This window comes from Protopterus annectens, chromosome 2.part0, assembly GCF_019279795.1.
Source record: "Protopterus annectens isolate FY-2018-M chromosome 2.part0, PAN1.0, whole genome shotgun sequence".
Classification (NCBI taxonomy): Eukaryota; Metazoa; Chordata; order Ceratodontiformes; family Protopteridae; genus Protopterus; species Protopterus annectens.
In genome coordinates, this window is record NC_056728.1 from 476,966,542 (window position 1) to 476,992,596 (window position 26,055).

The window sequence follows — 26,055 nt, forward strand, 5'->3', positions numbered from 1 at the left end:
GGAAACTGTGTATACATTGGGTTAGGTATCTGCCACTCCATTTGGTGGTCTTAATATGGTAATACAGGACTTGTTCTGTTGAATGGGTGGTTTGCTTTACCACTAGTTCTAATTTGGTAAAAATTCAGACTGCTGGTTCACTCACAGAATGGAAGTTCTAAATGGAGATAACCTCCTCATGTAAATATATGACCCTAAGTAGAGGGGCAGGGCTGTTAGGCTATCAGAGTAGCTGAGGGTACAGAAACCTAAAATCCTTTTAGTAAGGAAGCATCAAGGTCTCTCAGCTAGTTTAAAAGATACGTGCCAAAGGTCACAATATATTCCGAGATGGGCATTTTGGCAATCCATAATTTTGGGAGCTAAGTTGAGCATGATGTTATCCCAGTGGAAGACATTTCACAGATAAAAAGGTAATTTGTTTGCAACTATATTTCATTTTTTAAGTTACTGGATCTTAAATCACATAAACAGATTACAGATTTAAAATACAGTATGGTGCATCCTCTGCTGGGGGATAGACACAAGTAATTTTATTAGAATTTTATTCATTTACGTAAAGACAACTGAACCAACTTATTGTGGCTCACAAAGTACTTAACCAACCTGAAAATACACCTGCTTTGAAAAACATCATCTATCCCTACGCCAACCTCAGACCACTTCACTCATCCAATAGACTTTGTAGTACAAGCCATCAAATCCAACAACTTAGCCGGGTACTCCATGTTTGCCAACTCTGTAGGCAAAACTTGGAACTCGCTACCTGATAACATTACACTACACTATCTCAATTCAAGATAACTTTCAAACAGTATTTTAAGATTCAATGGCTATGTCCTTGCTTCCAAGCCTATTTGGTATCACTGGTGTTCCAGTATTATTTTGTTAATTAAATCTACTGTATTGTAATTAGTGAGCCAGATGAGAAGCATGTTAGATTGTATAACTTACACTCTGTGTGACTCTGAGTGTGTTTAAATTGCTTGAAATTGTGTTTTATTTGTATTATGTTCATTTTGCTTGTGCTACCTCCTTTGGAGCTTTTCTCCCCGGGCCTTCACTGAAAATGGACATGTTTCCAGTTGGACTATCCCGGTCAACAAATGTAAAACAAATAAATAAAATACTACCCTGTTAATCACTTTACATTTTCTTTAGGTCCTGATGCACCCATACATTGTTTGTCTACTTCAAATTCAACAGAACAACCAAAATTAAAAAGGAGAAGTTCATCAAAACGATCGGGAAACTTTTCAGATGTCCCTGCTGTGTCCATGACAGATAACCTAGAAGATGATCAAAGAGAAAATGTGGGCCCCTGCTCCTCTGTAAGTATTTGCAAATACTTGTTATATATTCTAGGAATAAATTGTAACTTTTTAGAATATTGTGTTAATATGCTTTACCTTTTTGTTTCTTTTTATGTCATTTAATGCTTGTGTTGTTTCTTAATTTGAGGATTGTAATTTTCATAGATAACAGTTGGATTTTTCTTCCAGGAATCTAGACTAGGTAGAGAGGCTTCCTCATTCCTAATGTTTTCTAGTTAAAGCAGTTAAACAATGGTGTTTTTAAACATGGGGCTAACTTTGTAATATTTGTTATCCCACCCAATCTCCTTTTGTTTCGCACTTAGCTAATGCTGATCAAGACTGTGGTGAGCATTATTCTTACCTTTTTCTTCGTGCATTCTTTGTTATCACATGGTCTTTTTTTCTATAATGATGATTGCAGCATTTAGGCTACTTTCCAATACCCCCCCAGCAGTTTCTTTAAAATCCTAGCCTCTTCATCCCCACATGATCTTTAGCCCAAGCGGCAATAGAGGATTGGCTAATTTAAAATGCGAAACACAGTGAACTGTCAGTAAATTGCATTTTTTTTCTAGAAGAGTAATATTTTAACACTACAGTTAGAAATCAAATCTGGCCACAGACAAGTGCAAACTGACCAAGCTGAGTGATACAATTGTTTGTTAAGTTTGAATGAAAATAAATAAATCTGAATGAGGGAAAGAGTGAACTGAGAAAGGCACATGATATGCTCTTTTTTTTTTGTAGCAAGACTGCCCTCAGTCATTGCATGTCATGAGATTGCAGTCATGTGCCCCGAAGGAAATATGTCTTCTGGAAGCACCTGGCAGAAAGATTTATTGTCTATGACTTGATTGTAAATCATGTATGTGATGATCTGCAGTATTAAACCTTTTAATGTATGTATAAGGGATCTAGGACTAGGTGTTCCATACTTATGCAGGTGTAGAGATGCTACACATTGTGTGCGGATTGAACCAGATGCTAGCGGCCTCTTTGAAGTAAGAAAATCCTGATATTTAAGGCATAACTGTTCATGTCCTCAAAGAAGGTGGGTCCCACCCCCCATTGCTGAAGAATCAGTAGATTCTCAAGGGTGAATAATTTGAAACTGTTTTAAATGAGAAAAACATGCGTTCATCTTACTTAAATGTTAAATTATGTTTGGATTCCCTTGCCAAGAATGTGGGAAAAAGAAAAGAAATAAAGCTTCTTGCTCAGTGGATCTTCAGAAGCTGTGCAACATCTGACAAACATTTTTCCCATTTGCGTAAAACTGTGTGTGTGTGTCTGTGTGCGCGTGGTGTGCGTGTGCATCTTTACTATTAGAGGAGTGCGATAGTGGTGCAAGAACATAAGTGGGGCCTATCTTGAAGCTGGACACAATGTTGTAGGATGAGATCATGCTCTGCAAACTTCGGCTCTCAAGTGTCTGAGAACATTTTCCTCTATGATAACAGCATGCACCAGCTGTTGCTTGCTGCAGTACTGAAAGTAATAGTAAACAGTAAGTCAGAAAAAAGTGACCGCTAACATGGGACTGTAAAACTATGTCAGAGTTAAACAGCAGTGAAGAACTAGAGAAACTGTTACATTTTTTTCTGAAAACCAGTAGTCAGAGATCAGCATGTGAGCAAACTATGATGACATCAGTACTAGCCAGAATTTGGTTTTATGTGCTGCATAACCAAAAGGTATTCCAGACTCCAGAAGAAGGGAATGCATACAAAAAATATTCTTGCTGGTGTCTCCACCTTACTCAGTAACCTATTTCTGTCCAAGAGCAGGATGTGTGTAATGAACTGAGCTAACCAAAGCCAACAGAGTCCCTGTGTGTTAATACCTAAAGCATCCACTGTTTGAAATACAACATACGGATCACTGCTTCACAGTCCTTGGGTTAGAGGAGGAAGGCATATGATAAGTAACAAAGCTTTACAGTACAGAAACAAAGGCTTCTCTTAACTGGATAATCAAGTCACTAGAGTAAGTTGTGTATACATTGTGCCAAGAAGGATCATCTCAGCGATAATCCTTGTAAAGTAGAATTTGGCTCTAGTGAGCTGGTGCTTTGCTGAATAAGGCTGCTTTGGCTCTTCATTCTGCTTAAATGGATCAAGGTCCAGATGAATGGGTTAAAGCCATTCAGCTGTCATCACATTTTTATAAGTATCCCCCCAGAGGAAGTTACATTAGCAGTGCAGTCATGGCTGAGGAAGTAAAAGTAAGCCAGCAGTGCTCCAGTTCTTGTCCCTTCTCCTGAAATTGCGCGGAATGGACACTAAGATACTGAGGAAAATGGTGTTGTACAGTAGAAGAAAGAAAAACATTTACAGGCAAAAATAAAGATGAACATAATATTAGCATGAGTGAAAAAATACTGATAGCAAAGCAGAGTTTACTTTTTATTTTTACCTTTTATTAGAATTAATACAAGGTCTCTTGTAAAGGTCAGTTTTTATAAACTTTGCTGATCAGTAAGAAAACAAGGCACTGCAACACACCTGAGTCTTTAGCATTATTGTTAAAAGCCATCTTGTCACTAATGTGGGACAGACAGCAGAAAGCTATAATAGGGGTACAGAAAGTGCCACCAATTTAATCATAGATCACTAAAATACTGTTAAGTAATTTAAGTCTGCCACATTTCTTCTTTAAAAAAGCACAAATAATCCATCAGCAGCATGTTTCTCTCTTTCTTCTTTCATTTCACAAATTTGGGTTTCTCTAAAGGAAACACTCCATGGCCTAACTTGAGTTTTTCAGCAGTTATCTGTTGAAATAATTTTTATTGAGGGAATAAGAATCATGTTTAAGGCTATATTTATTTCCCTAAGCTGAGTATGTCAAGCAGTCAGTGTGATGTCTGAGACACAAGGTAGTGACGGTGGTTTGGTGAAATGTATGAAAAAAGCACTGTTTCTGTTCCTGAAATCCTTGGCCAAGTCAGTTTGGAGCTCTGTAGTTCTCACCAAACACTCCAAAGATTCTTGAAACCCACACAGCAACCTGATGTGTATGGACCGTTCTATAAGCACATTCAGTATTTTTAATATTAAACCTTGTAATGTCAGACAGTTGTATTTCAGATTGCATCTACTGCCGTGGAGATGCAACTGAGTGACCTGCTTTGTTTTTCCTCAATATTTTTATATGTCGTCATAAATAAAGAAAATGTTCACCCCCTCCCAGCCCCTGTAAACTACAGCATTGCCTGATCACTGTTGGCTGGTGGCATTTTTACTGGGTTATCCATGATGCCTCCTTCTTTATGAAGGACTACATCAGAAATTCTGACTCTCTTGGTATAGTCATGTATCACTTAGTGGAACCCATCATTTGTCTCCCATTTTCTGCCTTGAAGTTAGGATGTCCTAGTCTTCTTCTGGCAAATTCAGATCCTTCATGTTTATTACCCTCTTCCTCATACCCAATCCCTTTATTTCCTCCTTTTGTGTGTTGTGCCCCCCCCCCCAGTTGATGTATCAGTCCATCAGTACTTTCTCTTCCTCTGCCTTAACTGCCATGGTACAAAAGCTTAGTTTTCGTGCTGCTTCCTTGTTACCCTTATTATGGGATGGTAGTCATCCTACTTCTGTCTGATTGCACATTCAATGCTTTGTGTATGTAGTTTACTATTCCACCTCCATTTCCTTCCTTCAGAACAACCACTATATGGGGACCTTCATGGCCTGTACTGTCATTACTGAACCATGTTTTACCCAGTTGTGCTGTAAGGTACCCATATTTAGTTCTTTGCTGTGTTATGAATCCATTATTTCCTTCTGTTTGCTTCTTTAATACTTCCTGTTCTGCTTCCTTTACATCCCTTCCTCCTGAATGGAAAGGTTAGAGCATCGCAATGTATCCCAAGTACTGCTGTCCTTTCTGAACCAACGTGGAGCATGTCCCTATGAGAGCTGGTCTCTCATCTAGGTCCTCCTATCCTGCTTCCAGTCCCAGACCATTCTCTGGTCATTGCCTCAGCCAGTCGGTTCTTTTCCTCTTAGCAGGCATTGGGCACCTGCAATACTCACTGCTGATGAGGGGGCCCCTGATCCCCATTGCCTAGCACAAACTGCAGTTGGTTGTGGGAAAAGTAAAAAAAGAAGTCAATTTTCTGATTATGATTATGGGCCCTATCTTAAATGGGGGGGGGGGGTTGCTGCAGTCTGTGAATAAACGTGAGGCAAGTGCTAGAGATCAGCAGCTCCAAGTGACTAATCCTGATGCTTATCTGGAATTTTAAGAAGCACAGATGCTGTCTATCTTCAGGGACAGTTGTCTTTTTCAGGGAGTTTTATAAATACTGGCAGGATGCCAGGTACCTTAACTCTTAAACTTTACTCAAGAATTTTGAACAAAGCTAGCCAGCACTGTGGCTTAGAGAGAGAAAGGCCAAATGACGGCCTAGGTAGTCTGGGTTCAGTTTGTATCTGAGGTGTTGGCAGAAAGGGATGGATGTTCTCATATCAGGGGGGAGGGTATATATGTAGGCATTCCCAGTGGAGAGGTGTGGTCCATACAGGGGACCAGCCCTCTCATGTAACAGGCTGGTGCAAAGGGAAGAATACCAAGGTTAGATCACAAATGAAAAAAATCCCTTGGTGGAAGCAGTCAGTGCCACAATTCCTAGGGTGTCCTTAGGTTCCAAGCCGGCCAAGTCCTTAGACTGGGGGGGGGGCAGTGAGGGAAGCAGGTAGAACCAGCAATAGGCAAGGAGGCACTGGAGTAGCTGGAAAGAATGAATCAGAAGGGGATCACAAAATTCCGGACAAAGCCGAAAGTAATGGGGGGAACAAATAAAGATCCAAAATTAGGAACACTTTTTAACTATTGTGCTAATTCACTTAAAAAGTGTACCAGAACAACAGGTTATGCATCAACATACATTTTCTGAACAAAAGTAGTATGAAACTCTGTGTGACTTTATTGACTGACTGCAGTCTGTAGTGGTTTACCAGAAAATTAAAGTCTTTATGAGGGACCGGGTGAAAATATGGGACAAATCAAGGACATTTGGTTGATAGTGACAGGCATGCATTCCTCCTTGACGAGGTTAATAAAAATGACTTACCCCTTCTGCTGTTTGTTTACTCTTAAAACTGATCTTTTGCTAAAATCAGTGTAAAACTAGTAGTACTGCGGTGGTGGTGCTGCGGTAGCGTTGTCCCCTCACAGTTAGACGTTGCATGTTCGGTTCTCAGAGCGTCTTCTGTGTGTTGACATGCGTGAATGGGCCTTCCTTCGCTGAAGGTTGTGCATTAGGCCCGGCAAGCCAGCACGTAAAACTCTACTGCCAATCATTAGCGGATCGGATTTCCACTGTGGCAACCCATAACCGGGAAAAGCTGAAAGACAGTAGTGTAAAACTAGTAGTATTGCTGTGACTTATGCTTGTGTGTTTGTGTATGGGAGATTGTTGCAATGTAACATTAAGAAGTTGGCAATGATTTCTTTCATTTTCTATCTCAAACTTTCAACTTTGTCATTATGTTTTTTTTTTGGGGGGGGGGGATTGCAGTGTGTTTAAGAGTTATAAGTTGACTGTAATTTCTTTCACTTACCATCAGAAACTTAAGCCTTGCACATGATAGGTGGCTATTTTAGTTTGTCAGGAGCAAGATGCATATGAAAGCAGCTGTTCATTGGTAAACTAGTGTAGCGAGTAGAGTTTCCATTTCACATTGCTTTGCTGTGGCTTTTTCTATGTGGAGTCTGTGTTCCCTCATGTTTCTTTATGGATTTACCTTTGTGTTTTGGATTTATCCAGCACTGTAAATATATGCTGTAGGTAAACTAGCTTTCCTCCAGTTTTTATATAGGTGAGCATGCAGCCTGTGTGTATTCGTGCAATGTGTGTGATAGATCTGGCTTGTGAAAAGCAATGTCTGCCTGTGTGTATGTATATATAAAAAAGCCCTGATTTTTATCTTTGCATACACAATAATGCTAGGCACATTGGTACTACTACTGGATAGCTATACAAATGCATTTGACAAAGTAGTATCTTTCCAAAATAAGGCATAAAGTGCATCACAGGACATCCAGACCTTTAGCCTGAGGGCTACCATACCCCAGACTGTATAAATGGATTTTGACATTGACTTAATGGTGGCCTCTGCCTACATCCCCACCTGTTATAAACCTAGCCCAGCTCAGAGGTATGCGCAGAAAGCAGTTGTAGCCTGTTTGGTGTGGTCACTTCTTTAATTTTCCTTACAACCCCCCAAGGTGGGCACATAAGGTCATTATAGCCTGTATGGGGGGCCTCTACATTATTTGTTTGTTATGTTATATACCTCAGTAATGTGCAAAGCCGGTCATGATAACTTGTGTAGGAACAGTGTAATGTCACTGAGCAACAAGTTGAGTACATTACTGTGATCATTGCCTTGAATTTCTTCTGAGCATAGGGCTAAAAAGGAATGCTGTTTATAAATGTCTGACAGTAGCAGCTTGAAATATGTTACTGTATTATATTTGCTCTTTGAGTTTTTTCCCAGTCTGACACAAGAGGGGTACAAAAAGGTTGGTGCCTTTGGGGGTAGAGGTGAGGAGGCATACTGTGTATATGAATGGTACTAGTCACTTGAAATGTATGATTGTGGCCATTTTTGCCTTCACTTTCTTCCCAAATTAACACCAGAGGAATGTATCCGAAGGTTGGTGTCTTGTGTGTGTGTGTGTGTGTGTGTGTGTGTGTGTGTGTGTGTGTGTGTTGGGGGGGGGGGGGGGTAGAGAGGCAGTCAGTATTCCCAGATAGGATTTTTGTATCCTCCCAAACATTTGTCTTGTGTCTTGTCAGCTTTAAACAACAAGTCTTGATTACATCTTCTTACTTTTTTTATTTCCTTGAAAGAAAAAAAGGCAAAATTTCTTGCTTTACTCGTGATTTTTGTTCAGGCCATCACTGGATCAAAAGGTTGTGAAGATGCTGTAAAATGCATATCAGAGTATCTCCAACTGCAGCTTAATTCAGCTATTTCCAACTCCATTTTTACTGTGTAGTCTTTGTCAGTGTGTGTTGAAATGCTGCAAGGAAAAGTAAACCACGAGCATTAACACTGAATTTCTTTCCTTAGCTTTAATTTTTGTTCAGGCCATCATTGCATGCAAAGGTTGCGTATAAAAAGCTTTAAAATGTACCTCAGAGCAGCTAGAAAGCTGTAACTTCTGAAAAGTAAGGCAAACTGTTAGAAAAGTAATCTTATGGTATGGAGACACCAGGATAAGGGGAAAACTGGGTGCAGTAGGGGATGTGTGGAGGGAGGGGTACAATGGAGCCTTTTCTCTAGAGCACCATTTTCGCCTAAGGCCCGTCCTGTATGTAGGGTTATTGTAATGTAACATCGTTGCAACTAAATGCGAGTCACTGTGAATGCTGCTCTTGAGATGGCTTATCTTGGTGTGGTACACAGACCTGTCATAATGTAAGAGCACTTTAATTACAGTTCAGCTTGTGTGTACTACTACTGAAGCTTTTTGGCAGGAACTAAAAGGCTGCATAGAATGTCTGACAGCAACATGTTGATTATTTAGGAGTCTCCAAGTAGCCCCCAACTTGGCACTTGACCCCCCCCCCAAATGCAAATACTGACCCTCTTCTTCGTACATATTCTGTTTCCTAAGTGTACTGGGGGTCTTGAGCTCCAACACGACGGAGGAAGACATCCTCTTACTTACCCTGCCTAGTGCTTTAACTCCTTATTAGACAATAACAAGAAGCTGAGATCCCTCATAAAATCCTCCAAAGCTAGTTAAGAAAATAAAATCGCCATGGAGTCTAAAGACAACCACAAAGCTTTCTACAGCTATGCCAAGAATCTCAATGGCAGCACTCAGATCTGCTCAGAACTACAGCACAATGGCACTACATTTACTGAACCAACTGATATTGCCAACATCCTGGCAGACTGGTTCAGTACAAACTTTGCCCCCCACCCAATGGGTCTATCTCCATACTGGAAGATTGCAAAGCCCCTGTAATCATGGATGCACAGGTAAAGACCGCACTCTCTCAAGACAGGAACACAGCATCCATGGGACTGGACAACATCCCAAGCTGCGTTCTGCACGAACTACAGAATAAACTGGCACCCCACCTAAGTACCATGTTAACCCATAGCCTCACTTCAGGCTTTGTGCCTATGGAGTGGCGCACAGTGACAGTTATCCCACTTCACAAAGGGAGTGTCACCACTGACCCTGGGAACTACCACCTCCTTAACCTGACGAGCCTGGTCTGGAAGGCCATGGAACGCATCATCCTGGAGCTTATAAACAAAGACATAGGTAACCTCCAAACTCTGGACCCCACTCAGTTTGGGTTTGTAAAAGGTAGATCATGCTTCGAAGCAGTCACTAGAGCCGTAGACTAAGGTAAGGTGGTGCCCACAGCCTATCTTGACCTCGCCAAGGCTTTCGACACCATCCCCCACTCTGGTATTATAGATAAACTCACTGGACTAGGCATAAATCCATATGTCACAAGATGGGTGGCCAACTGGCTCACTGACAGAACCCACACAGTGAAAGTAGCAGACTCCAAATCCGACTTCAGACCAGTGACAAGCGGAGTACCACAGGGTTCGGTCCTGGGTCCTCTCTTGTTCGGTATCTACTTCTCTGAAGTCCAGGCTAATACAGCTGGTCTCTGGCTAATGAAATTAGCAGACGACTGCAAACTAGGAGCCATAATAGATTCGCATAAGGATGTGGACATTCTACAAAGAGGCCTCACTGAGACTGATGCTTGGTGTCAAAGTTGTGGCCTAAAGCTCAATGCCAAGAAGTGCATTGTCATCCCTTTTGGGAAAATCACCGTACCCATGAACTACCACATAGGCGGTAGCCTACTAAACACCGAAAGTGTGATAAGAGACCTTGGGACACAGGTGGACAGTAGTCTCTCCTTTGATAATCACATCGCCACAGTAGTCAGGAAATCCTTCTACATGGCATACCTCATCACAAAGGAGTTCTCCTCCAGAAAAAGAGAGGTCATTGTTCCTCTCTACTCATCCCTCATCAGACCCATTATAAAGTACAGTGCCTCGTTTGGCATGTACCTCACAAGACATCTGCAACAACTAGAAAGGCCAAAGAAATACCTTTTCTAGGAGGATTACCGGCCTCAAACAGATGCCATACACAGACGGTCTCAAACTCCAGCTCTACTCTGTCGCATATCGTCTACTCAGAGGCAACCTCTGCCTAACATACAAAGCCATGACTAACCCAGATCTGATGGATATGCTATACGTAAAGAAATTCCAATCCCTACGAGCCACACGCTTCAGGGACCTAAACCTTGTCACCACAATAAACAGAACATGCTGGAGGGATAGATTCCTGTCCCAGAGACTTCCCATGCTCTGGAACAGGCTACCCATTCATGTCAAGCAGAGCTCCTCATTAGCCTTCTTTAAGAGAAATAGTGACAACTGGATGGGGAACAGGACATTCACCCCTGGGGATCACTGCTGTGGTGCTGCTCGACAGGGGCACAGGAAAATAATTTTCTTGGGTGGCGAAAGCCAGGGTACCTTTTTGGCTAGGCTTATATAGGCCCTAGGGCCAATAGCCTAGAATTTACCTATGAACCTATGAATAAGGCAAGCAAGGTCCTCTGTTCTCTGGGAGTTGTATAGGGGTTTGCCTGTAAGATTATTAAATTGGGATATCACTTTACTAAACTGAGGGTTTATAAAAGGTTTTGTCCTTGGGAGCAATATTCGAATGCTGTCAGCTTCAGAAAATTTACATCCTTGAGTTCATTCTGTATTGGAAGGATAACCCAATCCACTTTCTCCTCCTCACTTTTACACCCAGCAAATCATTCAGCCATTCTGGAGGGATAAGAAGTTAGGCCACAGGTCAGTCCATAGTGTACTTCGTGAGACTGAAGATTTGTTTAAAGGAAGGATAGTCTCAAGTAGAACTTCATTGGAGATCTCTTTGTCTATACTTGTCTCTCAAATAAAGGTGTCGGGATTTTATTTATCTGTCTATTTTTGTTTACTGGTAAAGTCCGACTGGGATTAAACTCTTTTTTTCAATGGAGGCTTGGGGAGAAAAGCTCCACATTTAACACCACTTTTGACATGTACATAAAACACAATTACGTATGTAACCTCTTTCTAGAATTTTGGATAGGGGTAACAGGATCACTGTAGGTCTGTTATTAGTCAGGTCTGTAAAGTAGCCACTTTTATGGAGGGGGGATGCGTATGATTTTTTGTAGATTGTTGAGAGAGAGTTTTCACATATGGATCTGTTAAGGATGGAGACTGGGAATGCTATGGATGTGGCTGCAGTTTCTAGGTATTCTGTTAGTAGGTCATCAGCTGCCAGGGTTGTCTGCTTTAATTTCAGTAAATATTTTTTTATTGCTGCAGTAGGGGCAGGTGTGGTTATGAATTGCTGTGCAGTATTATGGTTTCTGGGATGGTGGATAGTAGGTTGGAGTTTTGTTTAGTGATTGCTAGGACTGAGTTAGTGAAGTGTTGGTTAAACTGATTTGGAATGCTGCTTGAGTTCTTACTGATTTATTGGAGGGAGTGGAGGTTTGCCCTAGTGTAATAGTTTTTTAAGTGACTACTGGAAGAGAGTGGAGTTTTGATGTGTTTTTTGTAGATTTAAGAAACAGGATTTTTGTCATTGGTTATTTTCTACTTAGTTTTCATAGAGTTCTGTATTCCTGTAGTGTTCTCTGATTTGGAAGGGTTGGACAGTTCTTTTCAGGCATGGTCTCTCTGTCATTGTTTCTTTGTTTTTTCTTGTTACCTATGGGACTGGGTTTGACCTGACTCGTTTGGTCCTGCGGGGGTGCCTGATCTTTTAGAACTTTTAGAAATGTCAGGTTAAAGTGGGTGGATTTTTTAGTAGGCTTCAGTTGTATTGAGAGAGGATTGAGTAAAACTGTTCTGTGTTAATTTTTTTTGTTATAAACTTGTTTGTAGGCTACTTATCTAGGAATTTCTTGCTCTTTCCCCTGGGTAATAGAGACTGTGCTGTTGCTGGTAGCCTCTGGAATAACAACTGAGAACACTAAGAGAAATGTCTACACACACTAGCAGAAGTAATGAGCAATAAACTATTATTTCTGTCACCTGGCCACTGGCCTCTCCATCCACTATCTAGCGTAGAGGGAAATCTATCTGCAAGTAAGTTTTTTTTTTATTTTTTTTATCATTTTAAATTTTTTTAGGTTGTGCTTTCTGTGCACATGGAGGTATTGGGATATGCAGGGGCTAGTTATGTCATTGTAAATTGGCATGTGACATCATGACATGCTCCATCAGGAGATTTAACCCCCCCCCCCAAGTGTGGGAACTAATGAAATATCAGAACAGTGTTAAGCTGGAGACAACAGAAGAGGAAATCCTAACTGCTACCATCGCATATAGCTGAGGTGGTAATTGTATCTGTTTAGTTTTTTTGGATCCCTGTAGAGAATTTCAGACTAGGTCTGAAGACTTGAGAACATCTGATCATTTTTTTCCCACTTCACTGTATTGACCAATTTATTAATTTATTTCTGGAACACACGACTTATTTATGATTTGAAGACCTGACACAGTCTTGTATATTGTTTAAAGTTATATTGTTCTGCTAAATGTGAAAAATATCTTTTTTTTTTTTTGTCAAACTACTTGCACTTAACTACTTTTACATAGCAAATGCTTTTATTTGTATACAGCTTTGTGCTGAGTAATGTGGTCTTTAGTCTCTAGAAGAATTTTGCATAGTAACAGATTATTGACTCTAGTAAATGTATATTGGTTTCCTGGGATGGGACAAAATTCAACTAAAAAGCATAAAAACATTATTAACAAATTGTAAACCAAAAAAGAGCAAAACTGAGAAAATTCAAAATGAACTGGACGACCAGGAAAAAGTAAAATTTTATTTGAGCGCTTTCGTCAATTTTTAACTATGACTTCTTCAGAATAAAATCAAGTTACACTCTGAGTCTTATGTAACCAGTGCAGTAAATCAGTTAAAAAACAATTGTAGAATATACATCCACTTTTAAAGGTACAGGCTCCTTTAATGCATTTTACTAGCAAGTCATGTAAATTTTTACCATAGATGTTTTATATCTCTTTATATATATTTTTTCAGAACCAAGAACAAATAAAATTAATAACATTCTTGTCATGGTTGTAAGAGACATTAAATATTTAAATGCAGAAGTCTGCTTTTAATTTTAAAAAAACTGCTAAGTCAGACCATATCATTAAGCCCTGGGCTAGTGGTGGCGTTGACCCTCAATTGCCATAATAATTCTTTATACTCCAGCATATGGTCAATAGGGCCACCCCTTTCATCTATGATCTGTTCAAGAACTATAAACTTGAAATGGTGACCTGGGTGAAGTTTAATATGTTTCGCTAATGCATTTATGATGTTACATTTGTCTATATCATGAACATGTTGGTAAATGCGAGTTCTAAAAGCATTTTTGGTTTTTCCGATATAGAAGCACGAACAAGTCTTGACAAATGCTGGCATAAATGATTTTTTACTGCCACAATTGTGTTTCTGAAATAATCTAACCCATCCATAACCTTTGAGTAAAACCTTGTCTCCCTCTAGTATGTGCTTACACTGCATGCATTGCCCACGTTTTGTCATTTTTCCCAGTCTACCGGTGGTACTACTAGATGGATTTCTTTCAAGAATATTCTTAATGCTGGTGTCCTTTCTGTAAACCACCAACCTTCTGACCTATGCTTTCATCACTGTTAAGGGTGAACCAGTTTTTGAAAACAATGTCCCGAATCAGTGGGAACTGTGGAGTATATGTGAGGATGAGCCCATTGTGAAAACGACCAGTAGGGTTGTTACTGTTCTCCAATGGTGTACACATTCTGTTTCTATCCCTTATTAGGAATTGATATTAATGTCCCTCTAATCTCTTTTTAGTAACTTCTTCCAACAAAGGTGAACAAATTCTTTAGGATATCCTCTTCTTAAAAGCATACTCGATAAAACATCCCTTTGTTTCTGGAAATCTTCCTTCCTACTAACCATGCGGGCTAGTCTCACCCCCTGGCCTTTAACTAAGGATCTTTTTTGATGCACAGGGTGCCCACTCTCAAAGTGGAAAAGGGAGTTTGAGTATGTAGGTTTGCGATAGATGGTAGAAAAGAATACGCTATTGATGTAGTCTTTGCTGATTCTGATGTCTAAATAACTAATGGAGTCAGAATTCGTTGTGTGCACCGTTGGAGAACAGTAACAACCCTACTGGTCGTTTTCACAATGGGCTCATCCTCACATATACTCCACAGTTCCCACTGATTCGGGACATTGTTTTCAAAAACTGGTTCATCCTTAACAGTGATGAAAGCATAGGTCAGAAGGTTGGTGAAGCCCCCGTAGTGGTTTACAGAAAGGACACCAGCATCAAGAATATTCTTGAAAGAAATCCATCTAGTAGTACCACCGGTAGACTGGGAAAAATGACAAAATGTGGGCAGTGCACGCAGTGTAAGCACATACTAGAGGGAGACAGGGTTTTACTCAGAGATTATGGATGGGTTAGATTATTTCAGAAACACAATTGTGGCAGTAAAAAAGTAATTTATGCCAGCATTTGTCAGACTTGTTCATGCTTTTATATCGAAAAAAAAATGCTTTTAGAACTCACATTTGTCTCTATCATGAACATGTTGGTAAATGCATCATCACAAATGCATTAGCCAAACATATTAAACTTCACCCAGGTCACTATATTTCAAGTTTATAGTTCTTGAACAGATCATCATAGACGAAAGGGGTGGCCCTATTGACCATATGCTGGAGTATAAAGAACTATTATGGCAATTGAGGGTCAATGCCACCACTAGCCTAGGGCTTAATGATATGGTCTCACTTAGCAGTTTTTTTTAAATTAAAGCAGACTTCTGGATTTAAATATTTAATGTCTCTTACAACCATGATAAGAATGTTATTGATTTTATTTGTTCTTGGTTTTGAAAATATATATAAAGAGATATAACATCTATGGTAAAAATTTACATGACTTGCTAGTAAAATGCGTTAAGGGAGCCTGTACCTTTAAAAGTGGATGTACATTTTACAATTGTTTTTTTACTTGATTTATTGCACTGGTTACATAAGACTCTGAGTGTAACTTGATTTTATTCTGAAGAAGTCATAGTTAAAAACTGACTAAAGCGCTCAAATAAAATTTTACTTTTTCCTGGTCGTCCAGTTCGCTTTGAATTATTCTTAACAAATATAAAAGTACTTTAATAATAATAGGTGACTTCAGTTGTTCATTAGATGATTCAGTTTCTTGTAATGACAGAAAACTGAGCGACTTCAACTGCAAAAGTGTTTGAAAACTGGATTGAAAATCTTAACTTAAAAGATACATTTACTTTGAGAGACTTCTTATTACTGTCTACGCATGATTCCTATAAATATCATACACAAACTAAAACTGATAGAATACTAATGTCTCAGGGCATCATTTGAAAGATTTCCACATTCAATGTCATATTCTGTCCTATTTCCAGTCACAACACCCTAACACTCTGTCCATTACTTTTCCTAACTGCCCGCACTTCCTTTACCTTCTCTCCTCCCTCCCACTCCACCTCCATATCTACCATCTGTAACCTCACCAGCTTTTCAAACGTATATCCTCACCTTCTATGAACAAATACTCTCCACCAATTCAAAATAAAATAATTTCCCCATTCCCCCAAAACCTTCATTACCTGCCCCAGCTTTACTAACAACTCCACCATCATCACAAATTCAGGAAAAACAACTAAGCAAAAATACCCAACCTACATACTTTATCTCTCCACTTTGCCCTTAAAAGGTGACATTCGCCCCAACCCTGGCCCCTTCCATTCCTCACACAATAGCCCAGGATCTCCAAATCAACACTATCTCCACAAATCTCTTTACCTAGTAACAAATACTCAAAGCCTCCGTAAAAAAATCCCCAAGTTCCATGCATGGCTCTCACATAATCAACCTGACATCATCGCACTGAGACTTGGCTCAAACCATACATCAAAGACTCTGAGGTCCTGCCCCCAGGCTATCAAATAATAAGATCAGACAGGCTCAACAAAAAAGGAGGCAGTGTTGCAATAATGTTTTCCAGCCACCTCACTATAATACCTTACTCTAACAACATTCCCCAATTTGACAATGCCGAACTAATGATTGCCTTATTAAAAATAAACAATCATAAAAATCTATGCATCATTGCCCTCTACATCCCACTGGGAAACAGCAGTGTCATACTGGCAGACATCCTCGCTTGGATCTCTTCCAGCATAACAAATGAAACTATCCTCCTAGGAGATGTTAACATCAGTTGGACAAATTTAACCTCCAACCCCTCTACCTACAATATAAATCTATTCAACTTCACCCAACTCATCAAATCCCCAACCAGACCATCCAATGACTATTCCTCCGGATCTGTCCAGGACTGGATACTTGTCTCACACCCCAGCAAAATATCTGAAGCAGATGCCCTCCCTGATTCCTTAAGTGACCACTTCCCCACCTACATCTGCCAGTCTCCATGTACTCTACAACACCAACATCACTATAAAGAAAGTTGCAACCTAACAGACTTCAATCCCGTACTCTTCTCCGACACCCTTAAAAGAATAAATTGGAACTTACTAAAAACCCTCCGATTAGATAACGCCCTTGACTATTTCAACAAGCCTTTCAAAAGATCTTATGCATCACAGAGACAAAACCGTAAAGCACTACAGAAAAACAAAGACCAATACTCCCTTTTCCTCTTCAAACAACTTTGTAACCTACTAAAGAAACTAATCCAAAAAGATAAAAAAAATACTACATTAAGCTTCATTCCAGCCACAATTGGAATAAAAAAAAAATCTGGAATGCCATCTCCTCCCTCCTTAATCCAGGCACCAAAGAAAGTCCCTGCCCACAGCCCAACAAGGCACCCTAGGAAACAGCACTACTTTCCAACTCCTTCTTCATAAACTGCATAGCTGACCTTACTGCCAATTTTCCAAACACTAGTAGCATAAATAACTCCCCTCTACCCAACTACCTGTCCTCTTCCCATACTTGCCTACACCCACCTCCCTCCCCTAGCCCCCACCCCCAATTTTACACTCCAACCAGTCTCTACCACAAGTATAAAAAGACTACTCTTAAAGCTCAAACTCTGCTCAAACGCCCCAGATAACTTACCACCCTCCTTCCTAAAAGTCGCAGCTGAAGCCATGGGTTTACCCCATTAGTATCCTGAAGATCAGCTGCAAAATTTTACTTACCCAAACTGTGGAAAAAGGCTTGCATCCTTCCTGTCCACAAAGGTGGCAAAAACAATGACCTATCAAACTTCTGCCCCACTGCCATCTTCTCACCAATCTCCAGGATACTTGAAAAATGTATTCACACAGAGATCATGCCCCACCTCACCAAAAACCACCTCTTTATCTCCATCCACAGCATGGCTTTTGACCCAGTCACAGTACCACTACTGCCCCTGTATCATTCCTTGACACCATTAACAGAGCCCGTGACTCTGGGTAAAACTGTTGCAACCATACTCCTAGACCTCTCAAAAGCCTTCAATACTGTCTCCCACCCCTTACTACTATCACAACTCTCTCACTTCTCTCTCCCCACTACCACTATAAACTGGTTCTCAAGCTGTCGTTTAGACAGGCAACAAGCCATCAAATGGCAAAACTCCATCTCATCCTACCTGTGTAACCTTACTGGAGTTCCTCAAGGATCTGTACTCAGCCCCCTATTATTCAATATCTTTATCAATAACTTCCCCACCTCCATATCCCATGCTGATGTAATTCGGTACGCAGATGATTCAACAATAGTCTGCTCAGCCAACTCAATTGCTGATCTACAACTTAAAACACAAACTGCTTTCTCCACCACAGAATCCTAGATGTTCAACAACTACCTAGTTCTGAACCTAAACGAAACTAAAAATCATGATTTTCACCCCATCTAAGTCCACGATAACAAAGATGCTTTCAAAATCTACAGTCAAACTAAATCCATGATAGAAGTCGTCCCACACTTTTTGGAGTATTTACTAACAGCTAAAATTTGATATCCACATATAACAAAATATAAAAAAAAAAAAAACATCAAAAAGTAGGATTGCTTTACAGGCACAGTCAATACCTAACCCCCTCCACAAGAACAACCATAGCATCCGCCTACTTTGTCCCCTCTCTCATGTACAGTTCCCCCATACTTATTAACCTCCAAGCCTCCCTAAAAGCCAAACTGGAAACCTGCTATAACAAGATATCCAAATTTGCAACAAATTCCAAATACTCCTCCCATCACTGAAAGGTACTTCAAACTCTAAACTGGCTGGAACTACCAAATCACCTCAGCTACTTACAGCTTATGACTGCTCACAAACTCATCTTCAAACCCTCTTTACTGTCCATCCCTTAATTCCATCTTCACCCCCTACCTCCTGAACATGCACCTTAGATTAGGGAACACAAATTTCTCCAAGTTCACAAGCCTAAGTGACCTCTTGGACAACTTCTCTTCCCTTTCTCCCTTGCCAAAAAGCGGAATGCTCTCCCATTATCTCAGAATAATTCTTAACCCCGTCAAATTTAAATCCTCTCTACACTCATACCTCTCCACTACTTGGAACATTCCTTGCTCATAATCCTGTACTAACCTCCTCATAAAACTTTATAACTCTACTCTTTGCTAACCTATTAACTCTATATATGTATTCTTGTTTGTGTATGTAAGTATATATAGGAAGGCTGTATGTTTATCTGTAAAACTTGTTTAGTAAATTTCCAGGTATGATATTACTTTGCAATGTGTTAATTACCCAGTACTGTTAATTGTACTACTGTACTTTATAATTCTACTGTCTTTGTACTATATCATTTCTATTTTACTGTGGAGTTTTTCTCCCCGGGCCTCCACTGAAAATGGGCTCATTATGGCCCCGTGGATTTCCCTGGTTAACAAACTGCAAATAAATAATTACATGCATTCTTCAAAAAAATTACCTTATTTAACCAGAATAGCTGCTTATATAACAACATTAAAAGATTTCAAACCCTGTCCCAGTTCTGAACATTTTTTTTAGAAACAAATAATACTGATGGAGTTAATATAGTTATGATCTGGGACTCTTTAAAAGCTTATAATTTGGTAAAGTTATAGTTTGGTATAAGCAGAAAACAAAAGAAAGCAAAAAATAGGAATTAGAACTTTCAAACATACAATCACAACTTAAGGAGATTAAAGCTAAATATAAAACAAATTATAAATATAGTAAAAGTAAAAAAAAAAATGTAAATAAGAGATGTACATATATCATCACATAAAACCGTCATAGCTTTGGAAAAATTAAAAGTAGCCTCTTATGTTATGCCTCCCAAATGTTTTCCCAGTCAAAAAGCAGCAACATTTTAGAAATAAAAGATATTAATAACAAATCATACACTGAGATTGGGGACATTATTGATCCTTTCAAACATCATAACATATCTCTAAATCAAAAATCCGAAAATGAAGACATTGTTTCAAATCTAGATCTTGATTTCTTTTTTTAAAAAGAAACTAAAAGAAAATTTTACAAAATATTACTATTAAATAGATCTCTGACAAAAATCAAACAATTTAAACATAATAAATTCCCATGTATAAACTGACTAATAAAAATATATAAATTATTCCCCCCATTATCTCACTTTTCCCATAAAACCCTTATAGAAGTTTATACACATGAGGTAAGCTCTCCATGGAAATATTTGCTAATCACACTCATACTACAAGAAAGTGAAAAAAAAAATCCTCAGCTGTTTTCTTCATACAGACCTATATCACTTCTACACAATGATTACAAAATTTTCATGTCTATCCTTTCAGATATATTTAAAAATGACAATATTGCAAGTCATTAATTTAGACCAAACTGGATTTGTATCTCAAAGACAAACTCATGAAAATGTTAAAAGATTAACCCTTCTAAATTTTGTAAATAACAAAAACATAGAAGTTCTTATTTGTCTAGACATTAAAAAAGCCTTTTGTTATTTAAATTGGAATTATTTAAGTCATAGAATCATTTGATATTCTTTTTAATTCATTCCACTTATTAAAAATATATTTATAAAGATACCAAAGATTAGATTAAATTAGGGCTTTTCATATCTGAATCCATTTCCCTGACAAAATAAACAGGGTTGTCCCATTTCCTGTTTGCTAAAGTTGTTTGAAGTTCTAGCAATTTTAATTTGAAATAATGCAAATATCAAAGGTGTAGAAATTTCAGAAAATTATACTTCCAAAATCATGGTATTTGCCGACAATGTGCTAGTAACACTTCCCCAACTCATGATCAAGTCTAGAAGGCTTAGATTTTATCATAAAGCTATTTCAGTTATACTCTGGTCGATACTTTTAATCTAAAATCCAAGGTTTTTTTGGGGTCCTATTAAATCCTAACAAAACGAAGCTGCTGCTTTTCTCGACTCGTAAAGCCTCCGCTCCAACCTTTACAATAAAATCTAACAATGGCACTGCCATTGTCCCAGATCCCTGTACCAAACTCTTAGGTGTAACAGTTGATGATAACCTCAAGTTTGATATGCATATTAATCAAACTATTAAAAAAGTTAATAAAAAACTTGGCTCACTATACAAGATCAAACTTTTCCTCACTCCAATAGCTAGGATGGTAATAAACCCGTACACATCTACTTTCCACCCTCCTTTATGCATTCCCTCTCTTCACGAACTTGAGTAAGTCTGACCTTAAACTCTCTAGCTGCTTTAATCATATTGCTAGATTTGCCACTGGAGCAGCATACAGAACACACCACTGTCTGAACCTAAAGAATCTAGGGTGGCTAGAATTGCCTATCCAACTTCAGTACAATCAGCTAATAGTAGCACATAAAATTCTCTACCACTCTAAAAACACACCCGTACTTACAAAAATGATCACCCCTTACAGCAACCTCATGATACTATGCTCATCCAACAAATTACTAGTCCAAGCCCTCAAAAGCAACAACTCTTCTGGAGACTCTCTATATGCCAACTTTGTTGGCAAAATATGGAACTTACTTCAGAACCCATTCTAACACAATTCAAAGAAAATCTAAAACATTACTTTCAAAGGCAATGGCTATGTCCTTGGTCTAATCCTGACTAACTCTGGCAATATAAACATGTGCTAAAGAGGTCTTTTGGCCACCCCTACATTGCTTCCTAATTGTTACTCTATAACAAATCGGATTTATATATGACAGAATGAATGACTTTTATCCTATGTATTATATCTGTAACAGTGCTTTAACTTGTTTAATCTAATGTTTTTCTGTATGTATGTATGGAGCTGATCTCCCTGGGCCTCCGGTGAAAATGGACAAGTATCCAGTCGGACTATCCCGGTCAACAAATGTAAAATAAAATAAATAAAAATTAAGTTTTCAGTTTCCTTTTTTGTTTAGAAGTATAAACACACAAAAAAATCATAGGTAAACAAGTCACTTCCTTTGAATATTTAAGAATAACTGTAATGAATGCTATTGAAGGAATAAGAACTTCAAATTATAAAAACATTGTAAACATAATCTCGGTTCTAACAATTCTAACTAATAAATGGAAGAAGACTATAATATCATTTGATGATTAGACTGCAATTAATAAAATTGATTCTCCTTCCTAAACTATTATATATAATACAAGCGTTAACCCTATATTGTGATATTTCACTTACTAGAGATATTAATAAACAATTAGTAAAATTCCTATGGTTTCCAAGCTAACCTAGGGTAATCCTGCATCATCATCCCAAACCTTGGAACTTGGGAGATATTAACATTCCTGGTGTAGTCAGGTAAACAAGCAACAGTTTTTTAAAACTATTCTAAATTGTATCGATTCCATTTGTAACTCAAACTGGAAACCTTACATTTCAACCTACTTAATACTAATGATGACTTAACAGGAACTAATAGCTGTGTAAATCAAAGTAAATTCATTTGGCATTATCCTTGTAACAACATACAATATTATTCTCCCTCCCCATCAACTTTTTTTTATGAAACACATCTTAAACTCTTTAGAAATATCATACTCTGCAAAACAGACTTGAAACTTTGGTTTGAGACTCTCATTCACCAACTTTACACAGGGGCGGCCACGGTGGTGCAGTGGTTAGCATTGCTGCCTCACAGCAAGAGGTTCTCCGGTTCGATCCTCGGCTGGGGTGCCTTCTGTGCGGAGTCTGCATGTCCTCCCTGTGGTCGCGTGGGTTTCCTCCGGGTGCTCCGGTTTCCTCCCACATCCCAAAGACATGCTGCAGGTGGATTGGACACTCTAAATTGGCCCTAGGTGTGCGTGTGAGTGTGCCTTCTGTGGAAGGTTGGGCGCCGGGCTGGCAACTCGACACCGTAAAACTCCACTGCCATTCAATGTGCGGACAAGGCGATCCGCTGTGGCGACCCCTAACCGGGAAAAAGCCGAAAGAAGAAGAAGAAGATTCACCAACTTTACACACAGTGCAGAGCCTTTGGTCACTATATTCAACCCAGATACTGCTGAAGCTCTGCCACAAGGACCAACTCCCAAACATTTTCACTGAGAATTTTGTCTTTGTACAATGTAAGCAAATTTAACTTGAAGAATCTTGCAGTGTATTAACTTCATCTAATCAAATACACGCTTGCCTTTGCTGGAAATTACTTTTTAACATCCCCCTCCAAAAGAGTTGTCCTTGTACTCTTAAGGACCTCTTACTAAGTTAGCAACCGTCTTTCTCTTGATCCATAGATTACACTGTATATGCCATTTACTTATTCTTCCTAAAAGATTTCTGCATTCAAGAAATCAAATAAAACCTGTTCTACTTGGTTACCCCTCTGCTAAATGCTTTGTATTGAATATACTTTTTATGCATACACACATTAACTTGTGACTCCTATTTCATACCCTCCAAGACAACTTTTCTACTATCAAAGAAACACTCCTGTTTCTTTTTACCTGATTCCCAAATTCCATCTAATCTTTTAGCACCATTCCAACCTACCTTTCTCCCTCCCATATTGCTTTGCTTTATATACATTTGTAGTCACATCCCTCACTAACAGCACCTATCTGTTCTACATTGCATCTTCTACTTTTCCTAAATAAACCCTCTGTTCTTCTCATTTTACCTAAATTCTCAGTCTGTAGCCTTTTAAACCCCACTATTCCTAACATTCCAGATGGGATGCTAGGACAACTTAACACTCCCTTCTTCATAGAACATACTTATTTCCTACCTACCTACCTACCCTATGTCAGCCTTCAGACTCCATTACCACTAAATATCCTTCTGTGTAACTTCCTTTTCCTTCTTGTTTCCCACGTCCCTACTACGTACTAGTTGTAACACACAAATCCTTTATTTAATCATGCTGCTACTCAGCTTATCCTCAATTCTTCTTCTGCTGTTGGGCCATCTTTCATCCTACCATGACCCTATAATAGCACTCAACTTCTCTCCAACTCTGTCCCAATCACGTATTCATAGTTCTTCCAACATTCTCCACACATTGCACCAAACCTAGTTAATGATGCCCCTTACCTTTACTCCAAATAGAGACTGATTAACTCCCGTTCATCTCGAACCAAATCACAATTAGGTGAAAAAATACTCTTAAAAAAACAAGTATCAGCAATTCCCCAATATACTAATATCCTTCTAGAGGAGACATTCACCCTAATCCTGGCCCCACCTATCACAATGAACATCGAGACAATTCTCTTCTACACACTACTGTAACCTTACAAAGGTCAACCTCCTACCCAGGTAATTTAACTCTTGCTACCATAAGTCTTAGAAGCATAAGAAATAAAATAGCTGAACTATATGTTTGGATTACCAAACATAAGCCTGATATTCTCACTGTAACTGAAACTTTGCTTAAACCCAGGATAAATGACTACGAAATGACACCTTCCAGCTTTAATATTTATAATGACCGTATAAAGAAGAAAGGTGGTAGTATTGCTCTAATATTTCTCATATTTCCCATGTTTACCCTTACAACAAACCAATACCAAAATCCAGTTCAGCAGAGCTTCTTACAGCATTCCTGAAATGAAACCATTATAAACAAATATGTGTAACTGTTGTTTACATCCCTCCTAGAGACAGCACAGCTACAGTGGAAGATGGCCCTACATTGGGTATCCATAACAATTCCACAAGAAGTAATACTACTAGGTGGAATGTCAGTTGGTTGGACATAGACTCTAAATGCCCTACATAAAGTGTAAATTTATTTAGTGTTACACAACTAATTAATAGCCCCATGTATTATTGCAAGACATTAAATACCGTATTAGACTGGATCCTAGTTTCGGACCCTAGCAAATACACCTCCTCAGGTACAGTGTCTGTCTGTCTCACTGATCATCTCCCAGTTTATACAACCAGACATCCCACACATCCACTTAAACCGTACATTTATAAAACAACATGCCAAGTTTAACCCAGAAATGTTCATTATTAACCTATCATCTATTAACTAGAACTTCCTAAAGATCCTCTCCTTAGATGAAATAAATTTATTTATTTTATTTTTATTTTACATTTAACCGGGATAGTCCACTGGATACAGGTCCATTTTCAGTGGAGGCCCGAGGAGAAAAGCTCCACAAGTAGGAAAAACAAAACAAAAAAACAATAAATTAATTCAAGTGCAAGTTTTCTGAATATCCTACATAGCCTTGCTTCTCCTAGAAGGAAGAAACTAAAAACAAATAGTACAATGTGGCTATCCAAAAAGAGTAGAATGATAAAGCAGGATAGACAGAGTATGAAAAGAATGGGAAAAGTATAAAACACCACAGTATCTTAAACTTCAGAATGCTTCGCAATCATACTAAAAAGAAAATTAAGGGACCACTACGGGCAAATGATGAAAAAACATTTTTTTTTATCTAGTCATGAATTTCTGCACCTCTCAAAGCTGCTTGTCACAAAATAAGTATTCATTCTTAATTTTATTATTTTTTGTTATCCCTGTCTGCCTCATGGGGGCAGACATCCTGATAAGAGTTCATTCCCTTGGGTCAGCTAAATCTCTCCCAAAATGCAGTATGACAGCCCTGAATGTGAGGAAAACGTAGCCCTACCATTTATTGTCAGATTAGACTTCCATTCACTTACAATGGGAAACCTGAAAAAAATGTGAAGTTTGAGTCTGCAGATCAAGTGTTATAGACTGGTCTGCACTGAGTTTTACAAATGTTGTTCCCACTAATGTGCTACACATTTTCTGAAAAAATCATGTAAAAGTGTCAGCAAATTACTGAGATAAGACTTTTTACAAAGAGCAGTTTTGTTAGTTTCAGTTCCTGAGAAAGTTACTCCTCCCATCTCCCCTTCTTAAAAGAGCCAGAATATCTCACATTTCCAGCTTGGGTAGGTTCAACTATTTAGTCTACTTTGCATGACATTAGACATCAAACAAATAACAGCCTGGTGTGCCACTGAAACTCTTCCTTAATCTTCTTCTTCTTTCGGCTTTTTCATATGTTTCTTTAATCCTGACTTTTGACTTGCAATTAAAAAAACAAACAAAAAAAAAAAACACAAATATCGGCAGTTAGACCAATATATCAATTTCTTAAAATGTGCGCAGTAATATATTTGCTTTGGATTACTTTCTAGCTGTTTACACAGTTATTTTTGCAT

The 26,055-nt window shown here is 38.7% G+C and overlaps 1 protein-coding gene across 1 annotated transcript in view; it reads left to right on the top strand.

The window, feature by feature from the left end:
- MUS81 (MUS81 structure-specific endonuclease subunit) overlaps positions 1-26,055 on the top strand; it is a 597,219-nt gene that overhangs the window by 84,080 nt on the left and 487,084 nt on the right. Inside the window, exon 4 of the mRNA XM_044060324.1 lies at positions 1,162-1,331. Within this exon, the coding sequence (XP_043916259.1) occupies positions 1,162-1,331 (170 nt within the window). The remainder of the gene's footprint in view (positions 1-1,161; positions 1,332-26,055) is intronic.